The 20,655-nt window shown below is 39.6% G+C and overlaps 1 protein-coding gene across 2 annotated transcripts in view; it reads left to right on the top strand.

Annotated features, from left to right (window-relative positions):
• Nucleotides 1-20,655, top strand: part of SI (sucrase-isomaltase) — a 293,147-nt gene that overhangs the window by 105,270 nt on the left and 167,222 nt on the right. For both annotated transcript variants that reach the window (XM_066600648.1, XM_066600657.1), the window contains exons 14-21: nucleotides 1,975-2,088; nucleotides 3,781-3,865; nucleotides 7,223-7,340; nucleotides 9,402-9,573; nucleotides 11,610-11,726; nucleotides 12,510-12,664; nucleotides 17,505-17,589; nucleotides 19,087-19,143. In XM_066600648.1, coding sequence (XP_066456745.1) covers nucleotides 1,975-2,088; nucleotides 3,781-3,865; nucleotides 7,223-7,340; nucleotides 9,402-9,573; nucleotides 11,610-11,726; nucleotides 12,510-12,664; nucleotides 17,505-17,589; nucleotides 19,087-19,143 — 903 coding nt within the window. The remainder of the gene's footprint in view (nucleotides 1-1,974; nucleotides 2,089-3,780; nucleotides 3,866-7,222; nucleotides 7,341-9,401; nucleotides 9,574-11,609; nucleotides 11,727-12,509; nucleotides 12,665-17,504; nucleotides 17,590-19,086; nucleotides 19,144-20,655) is intronic.

Below are 20,655 nucleotides of genomic sequence, written 5' to 3'. Positions count from 1 at the left end.
GTTACCTCCCCTGACACAGACCCTGAGCACAACTCAGGGTCATTTTATGCCAGACGATTATCATTTGAATGAGCACATGATGTCAGAGTTTGTTCGCTCACAGTCCTGCCGCCTCTTTATACAGGCAGATACATTGTTGGCTCATTCAAACAAGAAATCGCTCAGTCATTCACATTCACTTTATAAGTGAATGCAAACAACTGAATGAGTGTTATTTAAACTGAACAATAACTAAACAAGCCAACAATGGTTTTTGAAAAGTGAATGGCTATCCTTCATCGTGTGGTCATTGGCATGCATTAAACTGAACAATTATTATTCTTTTTTGCTCATTTGAACGATTTTTTGAACAATCATTCCATCTAAAAAGGCATTGAGAACCCCAAATGTCTGCAAATGTTTATTTATCTTACTAAGAGTCAAGCAAAATAATAATCTATTTGTAAATAATAGGAATGTATAGTCACCACTCACATTGGTCTGTGAGCCTGGGGCTCACAATCTAAACTCCAAATTAACAATTAGTATGTTTTTAGAGTTTGGGAGGAAACCCACACAAACACAGGGAATATAGACGTTGCACCTGGTTGGATTCAAACCCAGGGCCCCAGCACTGCAGGGCAACAGTACTAACCCCTGAGCCACCCAAATCTTCAGCCTTATAGTTTTCAAGCTGAAAAGGAGACATGACTACATATCTTTGTCAATACCATAAATGAAAAGATAATATTTCACCTGAATCATTTCTTTACATGTTGTGTAGGTCAATGCTGACCGAAAGCACTTGGTTTCCTGATATGTCTAAACTAGCAATTAGAGGCCCACCTTTTTAGAACTGTTACACTTTTTAGTAACCCATTACATAGTTAATGGAAATGCTAGAATAAATAGTAAGGAGTTTTCTCAGACAGGTAGCTTATGTTCTTTCACATAACAATATATTCCTATGCTGCTGATGATAGGACATTCATTAATTTTCATATTTTAATCCAGAAAAATGAAATAGTCTTGAAATTTTTGTGTTCAATTGTGGGAACCTGAAATGGAACTGAAAAAGATGATCTGTTCTTTAGAAATCAATACAACAAAGAGTTATTCCCAGTAAAAGTGCCTTTAAACATTAGATAGGAGAAGGTTGATAGTGGAACAACCATTGAACAAATGATCACTTAGTGAACGAGCATGCAGTCGCACACATTTTAGTCTATATTGGCTGTTACACTTATTCTAACTGGCTATATATGTAAGTGATTTTTCTGGAAACTTTCTTTAAAAGGAAAATCATTCACAGAGCCAAGAACTTTTATAAGAATTAAAAGTCCTTTGTCCAAGTATTGGACTGAAACTTTAAACATGGCCAATTTTGTCCCAGACGATGATGTTTCGTCAGTAGTTGGATACAAAATCATTTGGTGCTAAATTTCACTTGACGAATGATCAAGTTGGTTAAAATTGTCAATTTTCATCAACTTTAGACTAATGTGTATGGACACCATAACAGTTGTTAAACTATGGATTGTCAAACTACAAAAGATGATACAATCTTTTTAATTCATTATTATTAGAGATGAGCGAGCATACTCGCTAAGGACAATTGCATGAGCGAGCATTGTCCTTAGCGAGTACCTGCCCGCTCGGAAGAAAAGGTTCGGGTGCCAGCACGGGTGAGCGGTGAGTTGCGGGAGTGAGCAGGGGGGAGCGGCAATCCAATGAGCCTTCGGTCTATGGGTAGATTGTTAGCATCTATGTCACTGAGATGAGCTGTTCTTACCTTTGCATGAGCTGTGCATGCATTGATGTTCTTCTGTCTGCATTGGCCATTGCACTGTAGTGATATAGCTGCTGCTGATGTACCCATACATCAAGCCACAGAGATTCAAGGGCATGTGTACATAATTTCAGACTATGTAGTCTCATGGAAGTTGGATTTAATATATTAGAGCATCAAACATGTAACTTTTCATTGCATTGTAGGTCTGGCCTGGAATTACTGTGTTTCCTGATTATACTAATGAAGTGTGTACTAAGTGGTGGGTGGAAGAATGCCTTATATTTTATAATCAAGTCAATTATGATGGAATATGGATTGTAAGTAAAATATCTTTTTATCTTATGGTGATCTATTGAAAATTCACATTTGCATATAATATTTGATCTGTATTTTTATTCACACTTAAACTAACTGTTGTCTTTTACTGCTAACAAAACTGTGGCCAGATTATAGTAGGTATAAGGCCCAATGCCCACGGATGGATTATCGCTGCGGAAATCGCGGCCAGACACCCGCTGAGATTTCCGCAGCAATGTCTGTCCATTGACATGCCATGTTAAATAACTCTTCCCTACCCACGAGCTGAAATCAAATGTAATTTTCCGCTCGTGGGGAAAAATCACAGCATGTTCTATTCTGTGCGGAAAAACGCACGGACAGCTTCCATTGCAGTCAATGGATGCCGTCCGTCCCACGATATTTCCACAGTGTGAGTACAGCAGAAGTATTGTGAGAATCCGCATCACAGCCTAATGCCAGTGCGTCATGCTCTGCACTGCGCATGTGCGCCGGCTCGCCGGACGAGTTACTCATGGCAGATCCGGAGAGGTGCGTATGGGGTCTCTGGGGGCGTCCCCGAGTCTGATTCCACTGCAATATTTTGCAGGCAGAATCCCACCTGGCTTTGGGCGTGAGGCCTAAGAGGGAATGTATCTTTACAAAATTGGCATAAATAAGTCACAACTTTCAGCTTATGTTGCTTTTGCACAAACATTTGCAACTTTTGTCAATTTAAAATCATGCCACCTTTAAGAAAGAGGACTCGGTTTAGCATGACAAATTTAACTATAATTCATGAAACTGATGTAAATTACACCAGGACTCCACTCCAGTTTATATCTGACATAATTTTGAGGGGCATGGATGGCCCCAGATATGACAAATGCATTAAAGGTCCATTTACACGGAGCGATGATCGCTCAAACAACAGTTTGAGTGACAGCTTTGAGCGATCATTTTGCATAAACTATTAAGTAGCTACTTAAGAGCAATTAAGTGTGCAAATGAAGCCTTAGCTGAAAGCAGTTAATAGCCGGAGGGCGCTTATCTGCTTTCAGTTCTTTTGTCCTCCAGCGGGAAACAATGCTATTAGCACTCCCCAAGGAGAACTGCTGATAAGGCTGAAGGACGATTTTTAAGTTGGCCTAAATTTAACGATCAGCTAGGAGTGCATGAAAAGTGCACGATGGCCGCGCGTTTAGACGCAAAGATTATTGCTCAAACGATCGCTTTTTAGCTCTGTGTAAATGGGCCTTAAGAGTCATGCACTTGTTAATACATATAGCACATTTTCTTCCAGCAAGGTTCATTTTGAGACTAGCATATGAAATGCCGTTCAAAATAGACTCTCCTGATAGTAGTTTTTCACTTGAGTTTGTAAGATCCACTTCACAGAATTCAGATTAAATAATGCTTGCTTTGCTTATTAGACAATAAACCATTACAGTATTGAAGACTCACAATTAAGCATTAGGTTATTTTTTATTGAACCTATTGATTGCAGCAGGATAGACAGATGCATGAATGGACTATTCAAATATGTATGTTTATGGCACAGACAAACAGTGAAACAGAGTATTTGGCTTAAATCTATTTCATGTGTAAGAATACTTAACAGAAAGAAGAGGAGACAGTTTTTGTTTTATATGACATCTATGGTTTTCTCTACTATTGCACTACTATGTTTCCTACTCCTATACTTGAGGCTAATTTTTACATATTATACATAGGATATGAATGAGGTCTCCAGCTTTTTGAAAGGATCAAAAGATGGATGTGCTGTTAACAACTTGAACTATCCTCCATATACACCTCGTAAGTCATCGTAAAGTAACAGTAATGGTACATCATGAAAAGACAAACTACCTTATTGTTAGGAGTCCAGCTACCCTTTCCATACATGTAAATTAAACTGAACCTGTCACCTAGAACCTGTTGTCCATTCTGTAGGCATCATGGTATAGAGCAGGGGGAGCTGAGCAGATTGATATATGGTTTGTGGTGAAAGATTCAGTATAACTTGTAGTTTATTCATTGTAATCTCTGCACATTCTGAGTTTACAGGTCTCGTGGGCAGTCCTATCAGTGATTGACAGCTATCTGAGTATGACTATGCAATGAATACAGAAATAGATATACAGCTAAACCCCACATATTGCTTATTGATGACTTCCCCAAGGATAATTCATCAATATTGAAGTCCTGGAAGACCCCAATAATCCCCCACTTTATGTCATAAATGTTTTCTAGTTAGATTTTCTCTAGGTAGATTCTCTTCAGTATATATACATAGAGGTTAGTTATATTTTCCTCTGTATATACACATAGAGGTGAGGTAGTTTCTCCTCAATATATACATGTAGAGGTGAGATAGATTCTCCTCTGTATGTACACATAGAGGTGAGGTAGATTCTCCTCAGAATATAAACATAGAGGTAAGGTAGATTCTCCTTAGTATATACACATAGAGGTGAGGTAGATTCTCCTCAGTATATACATGTGTAGGTGAGGTAGATTCTCCTCAGTATATAAACATAGAGGTAAGGTAGATTCTCCTTAGTATATACACATAGAGGAGCATTAGGTTCTCCTCAGTATATACACACAGAGGTTAGTTATATTTTCCTCTGTATATACACATAGAGGTGAGGTAGATTCTCCTCAGTATATACATGTGTAGGTGAGGTAGATTCTCCTCAGTATATACATGTAGAGGTGAGGTAGATTCTCCTCAGCACATACACATAGAGGTGAGGTAGATTCTCCTCAGTATATACACATCGAGGTGAGGTAAAATTTCCTCAGTATATAAACATAAAGGTGAGGTAGATTCTCCTTAGTATATACACATAGAGGTGAGGTAGATTTTCCTCAGTACATACACATAGAGGTGAGGTAGATTCTCCTCAGTATATACACATAGAGGTGAGGTAGATTCTTCTCAGAATATACACAGAGAGGTGAGGTAGATTCTCCTTAGTATATACACATAGAGGTGAGGTAGATTCTCCTCAGTATATACACATAGAGGTGAGGTAGATTTTCCTCAGTATATACACGTAGAGGTGAGGTAGATTCTCCTCAGTATATACACATAGAGGTGAGGTAGATTCTCCTCAGTATATACACATAGAGGTGAGGTAGATTCTCCTTAGTATATACACATAGAGGAGCATTAGATTCTCCTCAGTATATGGACATAGAGGTGAAGTAGATTCTCCTCAGTATATACACATAGAGGTAAGGTAGATCCCCCTCAGTATACAAATCATCTCCCTAGGCTTTATGGTTTCTGAGAAAATAACTATCTCATGTATCGTGGATTTCCACACAGTTTTTCAGGCTTAGAATTAAATATTGAAGTTGTGACCCCCTTTACATTTCCTATTTACAACCTAAAGAATGCTTGTGCTAATTCTCACATTTGTTTGTTACAGATATGTGTTCGCAGTTACATTACATAGGGGGTCACTTACTTACGCGCTTAGAATTGAATAATCAAGTCGCAACTCCTTTACTTTTGTTATTTACGACCTAAAGAATGGTCGTGCCTATTTTGCCACAATTTTGCACATATCAAAATGCAAATATATGTCCAAAGGGCTTTTTTGAAGCAATGAGATTATGGGACCTTGAGCTAGTGCTCCAATGAAAATTAGAGATGAGCGAGCATGCTCGGTAAGGGCAGTTACTCGAGAGTGAGCACCGCTATTTTCGAGTAACTGCATGCTCGTCAGAGAAAATTCGGGAGGGGGGGCGCAGGGAACAGGGGGCAGCGAGGGGAGCGGGGGGGAGGGTGAGAGAGAGCGCTCTCTCCCACCCGCTCCCTTCCACAACTCTCCACTCACCCCCGCACTCCCCCCCCCCAAATTTTCTCTGATGCAATGGCTCTGATTGGCCAGCGAGTGCTGCTTTCAGCAATCAATGCAGCACTCGCTGCTCTCAGCCAATCACAGCCATCATGTTGCTTCAGCTAGGTAATGTATTCATTTTTTTATGTAGTCTAGCTAGGGCTTATTTTCAGTGTATGCCTTATATTTCAAACCTCCCCCCAAAAAGCCAAAAATCAGGGTAGGGCTTATTTTCGGGGTAGGGCTTATTTTGTGGAAACACAGTATCTATCATAAGAGAAAAATAAAAATACAATAATATATGTTTATCTCAGACACAAATTAATTTTATATTTATTTTCTAACTACATCTTTTGGAAATTTGTTCCAAGCATCTACTACGTCTTCCATAGAAACATAGAAGCTTGATGGCAGAAAAAGACCACAAGGTCCATTTAAGACCACATGGTCTATCCATTCCACTGCAGATTACAGCTAATTGCTGCAGATTCCAGAAGTGAAACAAACTGGGATTAAGCAATTTTTGGGCAACTTTGATAATAAAAGCAGCTTGCAAAAAAATTTGACAATTTTAATGTGCCTGTAGACTAACGTTAGCTACACAGTTGCCGTATGAGTGACCTACACTTCAACCGTACAGGAACAATGCTTATCAATACAAATCATACAAACACATCTATCTATCTATCTATCTATCTATCTCCTATCTATCTATCTATCTATCTATCTATCTATCTATCTATCTCATATCTATCATGTGCTGCATTCTTTGTTTAATTAATGTCAATGGCAGACATAGGCAACTATATAGGCATTCACTTGTTTATGACTTGGACATATGTTCATTGGAATATTACAGACGAACCTGGCCTAGCAAGTCATGTTGACAAGATGAATTCTATAAACAGTATAATAATTTTTCCTGAATATACGATTCAAAATCTCCTTTACTATATCAGAATAAAAACAAGCTGCTAAACGGATCTTTGTAACACATTTCCACTTGATATTTATCTTTAAGCCTAATAAACAAAACATAAGCTAGACGCTAATTAACGTGTCACCTCAAAAGTACTTCTAAAATATTTTAATAGTAGTTGTAAAGGTTAATGGCAGAGTTTGTCTGCAGCTTGACTTATTGATCACTTTGAACTATGATGTTCATTAAACAGCCTTAGTACAAGCTGCATGGTCATGTATCAAGGAACTAGCACATTTATAATTCACTCTTCTAAGAAAAGTATCTTTGTGGAAATTGGATGAACAAATTGTGGCTAAAGGTTTCTACATGAGAAAATATCTTTCTTTTGTTTGTGTTAAGCAATTATGGATCGCGTAATGTATTCGAAGACAGTCTGTATGGATGCACGACAAGCCTGGGGTTCCCATTATGATGTACATAGTTTGTATGGATATTCCATGATTCTTTCTACAGAAGAGTAAGTTTCATTATTATTATTAGACCCTAAACAATTACATATTTCAATGTTATTTACTTTTTTGTGTTTGAAAATCATTATGAAAGTAAGGCCATAGTGTAATTATGTTAAATTCCACCTGATCTTGTATCCAGTGTTGAACTTGGGATCCTACACCCCTCTTGTAAAATTTATTCTGAGGGCCCACTAACCAGCTACATGCAATTATTATTTGTTTGAGTTGTTGTACACTGCCTATCCATATGTAGTGTAGAGAGTGTCCCGGGACCCACTGGGAGATTACCCTGATCCCCTGTGGGTCAGTCCGAGTTTGCTTGTATCTTAACATAGTAAAGCAATAATTTAGTGGATGAAATAGCACATGTATTTTGGTCTATAAAAAGGAATGAACTGGTGTTCAAACAAATATATCTGCATATTAAATTTGCTCTTTACATTAAATGTTTTTCTACCATAAACACTAATTACCCAGAGGCATAACTTGAAGCTGCTGGGCTTCAGTGCAAACTCTGGAACTGGGCCCCTCAACTATAAAGCTTCATTGATAGTATTGGTTTGCACTATGGGCAACAGAGACTTTATGGGCCCCCTAGGGCTACTGGGTCCATGTGCGACCGCACCCTCTGCACCCCTTATACGTACGCCCATGTAATTACCTATCCGCAGGTCATTAATGTAGAACTGATAGGGGGTTATGTAACTAGGTGTTAAAGAAGTGCAGCTAAATCAGGTAAAGTCAGTAAATAAGAGTCACAAGTGACTTAACCAAAAACTCAGACAGCAGATCTGAATCAAGTTAATGGTAATGGGGTTCTGGGAGTCCAGGCACCCGACACCGTAATTTTATTGAGAGGAAACAAAAGGCGTAACTATTATATAGATATGGGAAGGATTATACAAATGACACATATGCAAGATATAAGGTTATACACATTTTTGGCTAAAAGATGATTTTCTCAGGCTCAAGATATCATATTTGGCGTAAACACATTGGAATTTGCAGGTGTCATATAAACAGCACAATTAAAGGATAACCCCTACACACTCAGCAATTCTTGCAACATCCTGATACCATTTCTAAGATAATTTGGCACGTAATTGTGTCTCCACATTTTGGGAAAGTACAAGATTTCAGAAGTCTGTACATGGTTTATGACCAGGCTATCGTGTTCCTTCTGAATGCCTTAAAGGGATCATCAGAATGAACCAAGATCAATGAACCAAACTAAATTTTCTCTCACATGGGCATCCACTGATTCCCACAAGTGCAGTCCCAAATTCTTACTAACTACAGTCATGAGAATTTAAATAAAGCAGCAGTTGACCATGAATGCTGTAACTCCACTCAAACTCTATTTCACAGACAGTAAAAGCCAAGAGCGTCTCAAAAGATTCGGCTGCCAGCGGGGGAGAGCGGTGGGTTGCGGGAGTGAGCAGGGGGGAGCGGGAAGGGGGAGAGTGAGAGAGAGATCTCCCCCCGTTCCTTCCCGCTCTCCCCCGCCGCTCCCCGCCCCTGCCGGCACCCGAATCTTTAGAGACGAGCGGGCAGGTACTCGCATAAGGCACTACTCGCCCAAGTAGTTTGCCTAAGCGAGTATGCTCGCTCATCTCTATTTGTAAACGTCAATGGCTTTTCTGAGTGACTAGCGGAATAATAGTTTCTCAATACAAAGGTATCTTTATACTATAATTAGATAAAGAAGCTATTACTTACCTAGGATCTGAAGGACTCACTTTACATTGATACACTGCATTTTTTCTAGAATCTCCCTTTAATACAAAAGCATACGGTACATAAAAAGATCAGTAATTTATGTCATAAAGAACTGACTAACTACTACTACAGTGTGTATGCCGTTTATATACAATATTGAAAAATAATACATTTTGATTTTCTTAAGCTACAAAGTACCCAGAATCCTCAATTATATTTTCTTCAAATAGTATAAATGAATAGAAATGCTTTGCAGTATTTTTGAAGCAGAGTAATCATAAAGCATACATGTAATCAGGACAATAGTTGCGGTAAGCTACATTTTTATAATGACTTTTCATTTTCAGAGCCATCAAAACTGTTTTCCCTGGAAAAAGAAGCATCATTTTTTCTCGATCCACTTTTGCTGGATCAGGCAAACACTCAGGACATTGGCTTGGAGATAATGCTGCCAATTGGAATGATATTAAATGGGCTATACCAGGAATGCTTGAGTTCGGTCTTTTTGGAATACCTTATGTAAGCACATTACATAAATAAGCCTGCAAAACAAATGGTCATCTATGGGAATTAGCAGTAAATTGTGTTTATTTGTGTAGAACATCATGATCCATTTTATTGCCAATTGGATGTTTTAGTGACAGTCAACACCGAGCGCAGCTGAAAAATAGGCAACATTTGCAGCTAAATATTCAGTGGCATAAAAGCTTTGTAAACAGAGATCTATATATACCTAGATGCTAGAATAGTCTACATTGAAAAAAGAAAAATATAATACTGCTCTAACAAATTCATTATAAAAAAGTAATTGCAAATTAATGCAATTAAATAAAAATATGTATAGCAGTATATACAGTACAGAATGAAATATCTTACAACTTTTATAACAAGACAAATAATCACACAGAGACGACCCATATAAATGAATTGTATGCTTGGAGACTGTTCACTTACATATTGGGAATTAGTCTCCAGACATTGACTTACAGTGTAGCCTACTAGACATGTCACTAAGAAGACAGTTTGTTCTTTTGGAAGAGACCTACTGCACATGGAGCATTGCTCTTTTAACCCTTTCCAATCCACTGTCTGACGTCTAAAGACATTATGATTTAAGGCTGTACAGCTCCAATGTTGGTAGACGTCCGTCGGGGTTCTCTTACTGTATATTGCCAGCCTCTCTGCTGTCGGAGCCTATCCAAGGTGTCACCTCATGCAGTACTGGCTTTAGCCAGCAGATAGCGCTGTTGTATAACAGCAGAAAAAGAGTAAGCCCCCTAGGAAAACCAGGATACAAATTAGATTGGAAAGGGTTAAGATTTCCTACTGGTTGGATCTCCTAAAGGAATATTAATACCCTTCAAACGGCAGGAAAAAGGGGATAGTGAAAATATTCCACATTTCAATCATATACAGTAATTCAAATTTTTCACCCAGTTATCAGACATTGGGAAAACACCATTAGGCCTTAGTCAGACGGGCGATTTTTCGCGCGATTTGCGCATGCACATGCATCCGGCGATTTTTTAAAACCATTGCTTTGCAATGGTATCGGACACATGAGCGCTTTTTATGTGCTCGTCCGATAAATTATAGAACAGAAATCGCAGATCGCACCTATCTGCGATCTGCGATTCCTGTTCTCCTCTCTATATGCGCTCAATGGGGCCGGCGGCAGCAGCGCCGACCCCATTGAGAACATATAGAAGACAAATCATTCTTCTCTGCCACAGCTGTAACAGCTGTGGCAGAGAAGAACGATGTTTGCCCATTGAATTCAATGGAGCCGGCAATACAGCCGGCTCCATTGAAAGCAATGGGCTGCCGGACAGCGCTGGATGAATTGTCGGGAAGGGCTTAAATATATAAGCTCTTCCCTGCAATTCATCCAGAAAAGTGTTAAAATAAAAAAAATATATATACTCACCTGCTCCCGGCAGCCAGAGTCCCGCACGGCCGACCTGCAGTGGGTGTGAAGGGAGTGTGAGTCAGACCTGCCCCCTGATTGGCTCAGCGCTGAGCCAATCAGAGGCAGGTCTGACTCACACCCATTCATGAATTCAGGTTGAGCCAATCAGGGGCAGCTTTGAGTCACACCCCCTTCACACCCACTGCAGGCCGGCCGCGCGGGACTCCGGCTGCCGGGAGCAGGTGAGTATATATATTTTTTTTATTTTAACATTTTTCTGGATGAATTGCAGGGAAGGGCTTATATATTTAAGCCCTTCCCGACAATTCATCCCACACTCACCCGCAGCGCATTGCTTTCAATGGAGCCGGCTGTATTGCCGGCTCCATTGAATGCAATGCGCTGGACAGCTCCGGCCCGTTTCTAATGAAACGCGGCTAGGAGCAGATTTTCGGGCGATTTTCGGCCACCGGTCATGCGATTTGCGGATGCGCATCCGTCATGCGATCCGCAAATCGTGCGAAAAAAAGTCCGTCTGACTAAGGCCTTAAAAAGTGACATAAAGCCTATTTAATAGACATAGGTGTTATATATAATAAATATTTACATATTTTGGTGAATAACTGTTTCAACATCTTTCCTTTAGATTGGTGCAGATATCTGTGGCTTCTTTGATAATTGCACTGAAGATCTGTGCAGACGATGGATGCAAGTTGGGGCATTTTATCCATTTGCTAGAAACCACAATGCTGAGAATTACGAGGTAACTTCTTCACAACTGAAAATTTGATGTCAAAATGCGGTTGTTCTTCCGATTGTTATATAGTAAAAGCAGTAATTATTTGATTACATTAACAAAATAGTGCATTAAAAGGACATTCCCATCTCAAACATTTATGGCATATCCATAGGATATGCTATAAAAGTCTTATAGGTGCAGGCCTGACCTTTGTGATCTGCACCTATATTTTATTCTGACCCCCACTAATACTTAATGTGGTAGCCAGGAGGATAGAAATAACCAACTATCCTGCACTATGCTGTTTCCATAACTCCCACAGAAGTCAATGGGAGTTATGCAAATTGCACAGCACAGTCGGCTGTGCTGTTTCTATAAAACAGGACCACCGGAAACAGCGTATTTCACTGAACGACACTGTTTATGTAATATCCATTGACTTCTGAAAGTTAGGGAAACAGCAGTTATGCAATAAACATCAATTATAATTGCTATAATTATTATAGCAATTCCCCAACTGCAGTAGGCTAACTTTTTAATCTCCCCTACTGATCACCTTGAAAGTTATTCATTTAAATGGCCACCATGATACTTTACACGAGTGGGCTGATCCATGTTTTCCAGCAAAAATAGCTGATCTCTAACAAAAGCGAAAAAAAATTGTAAATAAAAACATAAGATAAGTGCAAACAATCACATCAATTTTGATAGTGGGACTTAGTTTCTACTTGTGTATGGTGTTTATGCTGACTAAATCAAATAATTTTGTTTCAGTTATTCTTTATTCCTTTCTTTATTTCCTTTTAGCCACAAGATCCTGCTTTCTTTGGAGCAGATTCTCTTCTTGTAAACTCATCAAGGCATTATCTGAACATCCGATACACCCTGCTGCCATACCTTTACACACTGTTCTACAAAGCACACATTAGAGGAGAAACTGTGGTGCGGCCCTTACTTCATGAGTATGTATCTAGAATTAAGTTTTACCTTTACCAAAATATGTTTACAAAAATTTCTTTTTCACTCAGAGCGAAAACACAGTGCTGCAAGCACAATTGCACTTACTGCTATGAAGCGAAGTTGCGCCTGGACAAGTAATTTCTTCCTCTTTACCAGCTGTTTAAACTCCGCGCAAGAGCTTGAAAAAAATTGTGGAACGATAGGGCACGTCCTATCTTTTCTCAGCCGTAGCATTAATGACTTGGAAATCCAAGTAGTGAAAACTAAACCACTGAAATCCTATTGAAATCAGTAGATTCGTTTTGTGCCATTTTACGGCCATGATTACCATGGTCACATATGGGGAGAAAAACACACCCAAGTGTTTTCGCCCTCACTGTGGTAGCGCCGTGCTTCTTTAGGGCTCAGTCACACGAGCGCATCGGCACACGTACACCGGCGCCGATGCGCCCATGTGACTGACAGTTAGAAGACGGCTGTACCTGAAGACGGCCGTCTCTCTCCAGCGCTGATGAAAGAACACATGACCGGCAATGAAGCCGGTCACATGTTATTCCTCCTGGCGCTGCAGAGAGACTTCCGTCTTCAGGTACAGCCATCTGCTGGCTGCAGTAACAGGGGGGGGGGGCAATGCGCCCGTGTGACGGAGCCCTCAGTGTAGATCAACATTGGTTCAGATTTAACCGCTTAAAGGGATTTTCTGTTTTTTTTTTACAATTGATGATCTATCCTCACTCGCCACTCGCTGATCAACTGATTGCCTGACCCACTGTCAGTGATATGGGGATGAACATCGTCACTGGGATTAGGGCCAGAAGTCTAATAGTATTCTGGAGAGTCTTTTGCATCAGTATTCGTGAGACAAAACCACAAATAGAACAGGCAGAAAGAAAGTATAATGGAAAGATGTACATATCTTTTTCATATTTTAGATCCACTCTTGGTTTTGACTTATGAATACTGATACAAAATATCGACCAAAATACTGGAGACTAAATGGGACCTTAGGCTACTTTCACATGGCAGTATTTTGGTAAGTATTTTTATCAGTATTTGGTATCCAAAAACAGGAGTGAGGCCTTAGTCACACGGGCGTTTTTTCCCGCGATTTGCGGATCGCATGACGGATGCGCATCCGCAGATCGCGTGACCGGGCCAAAAAATCGCCCGAAAATACTGCTCCTAGCCGCGTTTCAATAGAAACGGGCCGGAGCTGTCCAGCGCATTGAATTCAATGGAGCCGGCAATACAGCCGGCTCCATTGAAAGCAATGAGCTGCAGGCGATCTCAGGATGAATTTTCGGAAAGGGCTTAAAAATATAAGCTCTTCCCTGAAAATCATCCAAAAATGTGTAACAAGTAAAAAAAATATATACTCACCTTGTCCCGGCAGACAGAGTTCAGCTGCGGACGGCCGGCAGTTCTCCTGAACTGCTGTGAGTAGCATTCAACAGCCGGGGATTTAAAATCCCCGCCTGCTGAATGAGCTGCCTCTGATTGGCTCAGCGCAAGGACCAATCAGGGGCAGCTCTCAGCTGTCATTCAATAGCTGAGAGCTGCCCCTGATTGGTCCCTGCGCTGAGCCAATCAGAGGCAGCACTCACTCACCCATTCATGAATTCATAAATTCATAAAAAGTTTTTACACATTTTTGAATGATTTTCAGAGAAGGGCTTATATTTTTAAGCCCTTCCCGAAAATTCATCCTAAGATCGCCTGCAGCCCATTGCTTTTAATGGAGCCGGCTGTATTGCCGGCTCCAATGAATTCAATGGGCTGGATAGCGCTCCACTGCTCTGGCCCGTTTCAAGGGAAACGCGGCTAGGAGCAGATTTTTCGGGCGATTTTTCGACCCCGGTCACGCGATTTGCAGATGCGCATTCCCTGAAATTCATCCAGAAATGTGTAAAAACAAAACAAAAAATATATACTCACCTTGTCCCGGCAGACGGAGTTCAGCCGCGGACGGCGGCAGTTCTCCTGAACTGCTCAAAGTAGTATTCAGCAGCCGGGGATTTAAAATCTCCGCCTGCTGAATGAGCTGCCTCTCTCTGATTGGTCACAGCCTGACCAATCAGAGGCAGCTCTCACTCACACCCATTCATGAATTCATGAATGGGTGAGTGAGTGCTGCCTCTGATTGGCTCAGCGCAGGGACCAATCAGGGGCAGCTCTCAGCTGTCATTCATGAATTCATGAATGGGTGTGAGTGAGAGCTGCCTCTGATTGGTCAGGCTATGACCAATCAGAGGCAGCTCATTCAGCAGGCGGGGATTTTAAATCCCCGGCTGCTGAATACTACTCTGAACAGTTCAGGAGAACTGCCGCTGGCCGCGGCTGAACTCAGTCTGCCGGGACAAGGTGAGTATATATATATATATATTTTTGTTTTTACACATTTCTGTATGAATTTCAGGGAATTCCCGAACTTCCCGAAAATTCATCCTGCGTTCGCCGGCAGCCCATTGCTTTCAATGGAGCCGGCTGTATTGCCGGCTGCATTGAATTCAATGGGCAAACATCATTCTTCTCTGCCACAGCTGTTACAGCTGTGGCAGAGAAGAATGATTTGTCTACTATATGTTCTCAATGGGGTCGGCGCGATTTCTGTTCTATAATTTATCGGACGAGCGCATGTGTCCGATACCATTGCAAAGCAATGGTTTTATAAAATCACCGGACGCATGCGCATGCGCAAATCGCGCGAAAAAACGCCCGTGTGACTAAGGCCTGAGTGTTAAAAACAGAAGATGTGCAAATACTTTAGACTTTTTCTCTATAGATTCTAAACTTGGATGTAGCTTACAAATACTGGTGCAAAATACTGATGAGAACACTGCAGTGTGCAAGTGACCTTAGGGGGAGTTTACACAAAGCGGAATCGCTGCAATATTTCAGCTGTGGAATGCGAGTCAAAATTCAGCCGCAATTTACAGTACAATGTAAGTGAATGGAGTTCTATCGAACACTGCTAATTTATAGCTAAAAAAATAATCATGCTGCAAATTTCCAAATTTGCAGCATGCCCTATTTCTTGCAGAATTGCAGCAGATTTTCATGGCAGAACTCATTGTTTGCAATGCAATGAATGAATTCTGCTGATTTTGGTACAGATTTATTCGCCAATGTGTGATCATACCCTCAGGGAATGAGGTTTGTTAAAACCTGATTCACTTACATTGTACTGCTCACATCCTGCAGCCAAGATTCTGCAGCAACTCTGCTATGTGTGAACTCGCTCTTAGAGCTACAGTAGCAGTACTTATGAAATGCTACATCTTGGCTATCTCTGTCTCCAATAATAAGTAAACCAAGGAATACATGAAGGTTTCTTCAGATGGTTGTGATTTAAGGCTGGTTTAGACATGATGATTATCGCTGAAAAGATGCCTTTTGAGCAACTTTTAAGCAATAATCGTTGTGTGAATTCAGCACAACGTGATCGCTCAAACGTTGAGCGATCACTTTGCCCTCCGAGCGGGGTATACAGAAGTCAAGCGGGGCCGCTTGTCTTCTGCATCCAGCTGTTTTCTGCTCGGAGTGCTCGGGTGTTATACAGCTGAGCGCTCCGTGCAGAGTATTCAGAACACAGCTGGAGCGCTGTGTTCTTCATACCTTGGCTGTTCACAGAGCGCTCAGCTGGTATACAACTGTGCGCTCCATGTGGAGTATGAAGAACACATCTGGACCGCTGTGTTCTTCATACCCCGCCTGTGTTCAGGGACAGGGATACAGCTGAAACAATAGTATCAGCTGTATCCCGCTGTGAATTCCTGATAAGGCTGATTGTTGTCTTTCAGCACGCTGAAAGACAACAATCAGCGACTGCTTAACGAAAACTGCTCGATGTCAGTGCAGTTAGACGCAATGTTTATCGCTCAAAAGACGGCTGTGAGCGATTTGTGAGCGAAAATTGTTGAGTCTAAATTAGCCTTTAGTCCCATTATTCGGCCATAATATTCACAGCTATATAACGGTATTCTCGCCTGTTAATAGTATAATTGAGAAAAGATAGGACTTGCCTTATCTTTCTTGCACATAGTTAATACTACACCTATCTTCCTCCTTTTTTTTCAAACTAGCGTGGAGTTTGAAAGGTAAAACATATATTTTTTTACTTCATTCATACGCTACTACGCTCTGTAGTGGTGAGCCTAGTTGAATACATGGTTATGTGAATAAGCTCTATCTCAGTGTTCCTTACCTCTGTCCTGCATACACTGTTGGCAGAATACAGACCCCATTTACAGCAGCTTGTATTCTATATCTGAAGTGCACAGACTGAGAGCCTTGGTAAGTGGAGAGGGAAAGAAGCAATGTCAGAAAACACTGTATTTACTAAGAACAGTAGATGCTTGAAACAAACTTCCGGTAGATGTGGTTGGAAAATCAAGAGTAAATTACCTCAAACATGCCAGGAATAAGTATAGATCTATCCTAGGAGAGAAATATGAAGGAAATAATATAAAGGCAGACTAGATCAGCCATGTGGTCTTCTCTCTTCTGCTGTCAATCTTCGATGTCTCCATGTATAATAACATAAGTAGTGTTTTTATTGTAAGATGAGGCTTGAAGGAATTGACAGGGATTTTCAATTCCCTGCAGGGATGACACTGTCACTCTAATCTTTAGGGAATTCATGTTTAGCTCTTCATAATATAAAGCGTCTCCATATAAATCATTCCCTTTAAGAAATTCATGTAACAGTTCTCTAGAAATATAAATAAATGGCTGCTTTATCAGATTATATAAGCAGATGAATTATTTGTGGATATTTACAACATCTGTATTAATTAATATAAAAGGCTGATTAAACACATCTTTCTTATCTTCTCTTTTTAGATTTTATTCGGATCCACAAACTTGGGCAATAGACAGACAATTTTTATGGGGGCCAGGACTTCTTATTACACCTGTTCTTGATCCGGTGCATATGTTTTGCTTTCTATTATATTCTGTTGTCTTTATATTTTTGTAATTGTTTCATTTATTTATTATTCTACTGTAATAGTTTAATACTGTAAATAGTATTTCTGACTTTTTAAACAAAATGTTTTCATTTTAATAGTCATATGCGCCATATGGGATAGGGTAGAAGATAATTTCATAATTTTCTATTGGCAAACATGTAGCAGCTGCATTTCCAGCTAACAAAAATGACCAAAAAACACCACTTAAACTCTGCTTAAATGTTTTAAATGGAAAGTGTCAATAAAAAATCACATATAATTCCCAGTTTTTCTGTTTAACATATTTTCTATGAATTTTTGGTGATTTTGTTCTTTTTCATTTTGAGTCAGAATCTAAATTTTAAAAAATCCTAAAATCCTACATTTTTCACACTGACCTCATAGCCTAATATTAGTCAGTCACTTCCTGATCTGTAGAGAAAACCTCTCACTAACATCACAGGCAGGATTACACTGACAGGTTACATCTATATGTAGATAACACAGGATAAACCATTCACAATAGGTGATCAGTTGTGACTATCTTCTCCCCCTCCTTACAAAATAAAAGCCCTTTTACGTAGAAGGATTATTATCACTCAAAATTCATCCAAACGAAAATGAGTGATTGCTGTTACATGTAAATGCTGGCATTGTGCACTTTCTGTTTAAACAATGGATTTTAGCTCTGCATAAAATCCACTGTTCAGCAGCCAAAAGATTGAGCAAATACATTCCATTTGAATGCATTTCGCTCATCTTTTAAAAGACTGCAGGATACATAGTGTGCTGATTGTGTTTTGATTTGCATACATAAGGCCGCCTGCACACGGGCGGGTTGGATTCCACATTCGGAATCCCACAGCAGAATATGACCCTGTGCCCAGCTTGAATCTGCACATACCTTCTTTTACTTCATCTTCTCTGTACTGTGGATGGTCCGCATGGCGAGCTGCCAGACATTCGCAGTTTGGATTTTTTTTCCTGCATCATTGCGGAGGTGAACAATCAGGTTTTTGTGGTAAAGGGGTTGTCCCACTTCTGGCTATTAATGACTTATCATCTGGATAGGTCATCAATAACAGATAGGAGGGGGCCACTATCAGAGCCCCTTGTGATCAGATAATCATCTGCGCTGGTCACTGTTTGTATAGAGATGTCTTTCTGTTGGAAACGGACAGCCCTTTACATTGTGCAGTTTCTCTTTGAAGTTTACAGTGAGCCAACTCCTTTTTAAAGATATTTTTTAAAGAGTTTTGAATTTTTTTTGATTAGTATATTTTTTTTAATATTTCCAGTAAAACTTTTTTTAAAAACAGAAAAAAAATTGCAACAAAAACACCTTGCCTTGCCTTCTGTGTGACCTATGATCACTTTTATTTTCAAAGCATTAAGAAACATGAAGAGACATAAATTAACTAATACATGCATGTCTTATATATTATGTAAATGTGTTCATTTATTTATCATTTCAGAATACTGAATATGTCACTGCGTACATTCCTGATTCTGTCTGGTATGATTATGATACAGTAAGTCATTAGTATCAGCAGGTGATTTTATTGAGTGAAAACTTCCAATAATTTATTTCATGTTAAATCCAAATAAATGCGATGTAAGGGATGAATAGTTTTATATCTTTCTACTCTCTTTTTACCTTTGGATCTCAGCAATAGCTAGTAGCCAATTACAGGATTCATTTATGTTGCCTTGACTATCAGTTTGACATTGACATCACTCACTTGGATTTACAGCAGAACTGTTGTGGGTATTCTGTTAAGGAATGCCAGTAGTGATTTTGCCCCATGTGAATGTGCCCTTAGGGAATGTTGACAATGCTTTTTTTATGGCAGAGGATCCAATAAAGAATCCATGTGGAGTCCACATGGTTTCTGCATGAAATCCCCTGCAGTTCCACATCTTATGATCTATAATGGAAATCAACTATATAATCTTTCTCTGGCTAGATCAAAGGTAGAGCCACAGCTTTGATCTTGCTTTAAAGGAAATCTGTCACCTTCCCACAGCACCATAAACTAATTGATACACTTTTTATACTTACCCACTCTCCAGATCCCACGCTATCATCAGCTGAAATCCATGGGCAGCATGAAAATCTGACTCTTTTCAAGTTGCCACTCTCACTTCAGCCTATAAAGAAATGCCAGAATAGTTATTTTTTGTTCATCTCACCTCTCAAAAACAGGAATAAAAAGTAATCATGAAATCATATGTACCCCAAAAAGGTATTAATAAAAAGTCCTCCTGTAAAAAAAAAAACGCTAATGTAACATCAATGTGAACATAAAAGTAAAGAACCTTTAATACGGGATGAAATTTGTCCGCGCAGATATTTCTGCATCACAATGTTATTCCTATGCGGCTTGAATTCTGCAACTGTTAAAATCCGCACTCCTTTACTTCAAAACTGTAAGATTCAATTCTGCTGCGGAAAAGTTTCTGCTGCAGAATTAACAACATCTTGCACAATTATTTTTGTGGATTTCTAAAATACAAGACATAATAATTCTGCAACTAAAGTCTGTGAAAAAGAATGCAAGAAATTCATCAAAATGTTCTGCAGAATGCATGCCGCAGTTAAAAATGCAACAAAATCCACATGGAATGCGGCAGCAACAAATTATATGCTGATAAGTGTTTTTATTGTGCAGAAGTAATAAAATAATAACTATATAACTTTGTATCATTTTAATTGCATCAGCCTATAACATATTATAGCAAACACTGTAAAAATGAATCCGCAAAATGATAGAATTACTGGGTTTTTACTTATTCAACACATTATTTGTACCCTAAAATGGTTCCTATAAAAGCTGCAACTTGTCCCACAAAATACAAGGTCTCATAAAGCTACAATGAATTAAACATAGAAAAGCTATGACCGCTAGAACACAGAGGGTGAAAAAAATGTAGTAGTCCTTAAAGGGGTTGTCCCGAGGCAGCAAGTGGGTCTGTACACTTCTGCATGGCCATAATAATGCACTTTGTAATGTACATTGTGCATTAATTATGAGCCATGCAGA

The sequence above is a fragment of the Eleutherodactylus coqui genome, chromosome 1 (genome assembly GCF_035609145.1).
Source record: "Eleutherodactylus coqui strain aEleCoq1 chromosome 1, aEleCoq1.hap1, whole genome shotgun sequence".
Classification (NCBI taxonomy): Eukaryota; Metazoa; Chordata; class Amphibia; order Anura; family Eleutherodactylidae; genus Eleutherodactylus; species Eleutherodactylus coqui.
Note: the sequence above shows the minus strand (reverse complement) of the source record. Positions and strands in the feature narration are given on the sequence as shown.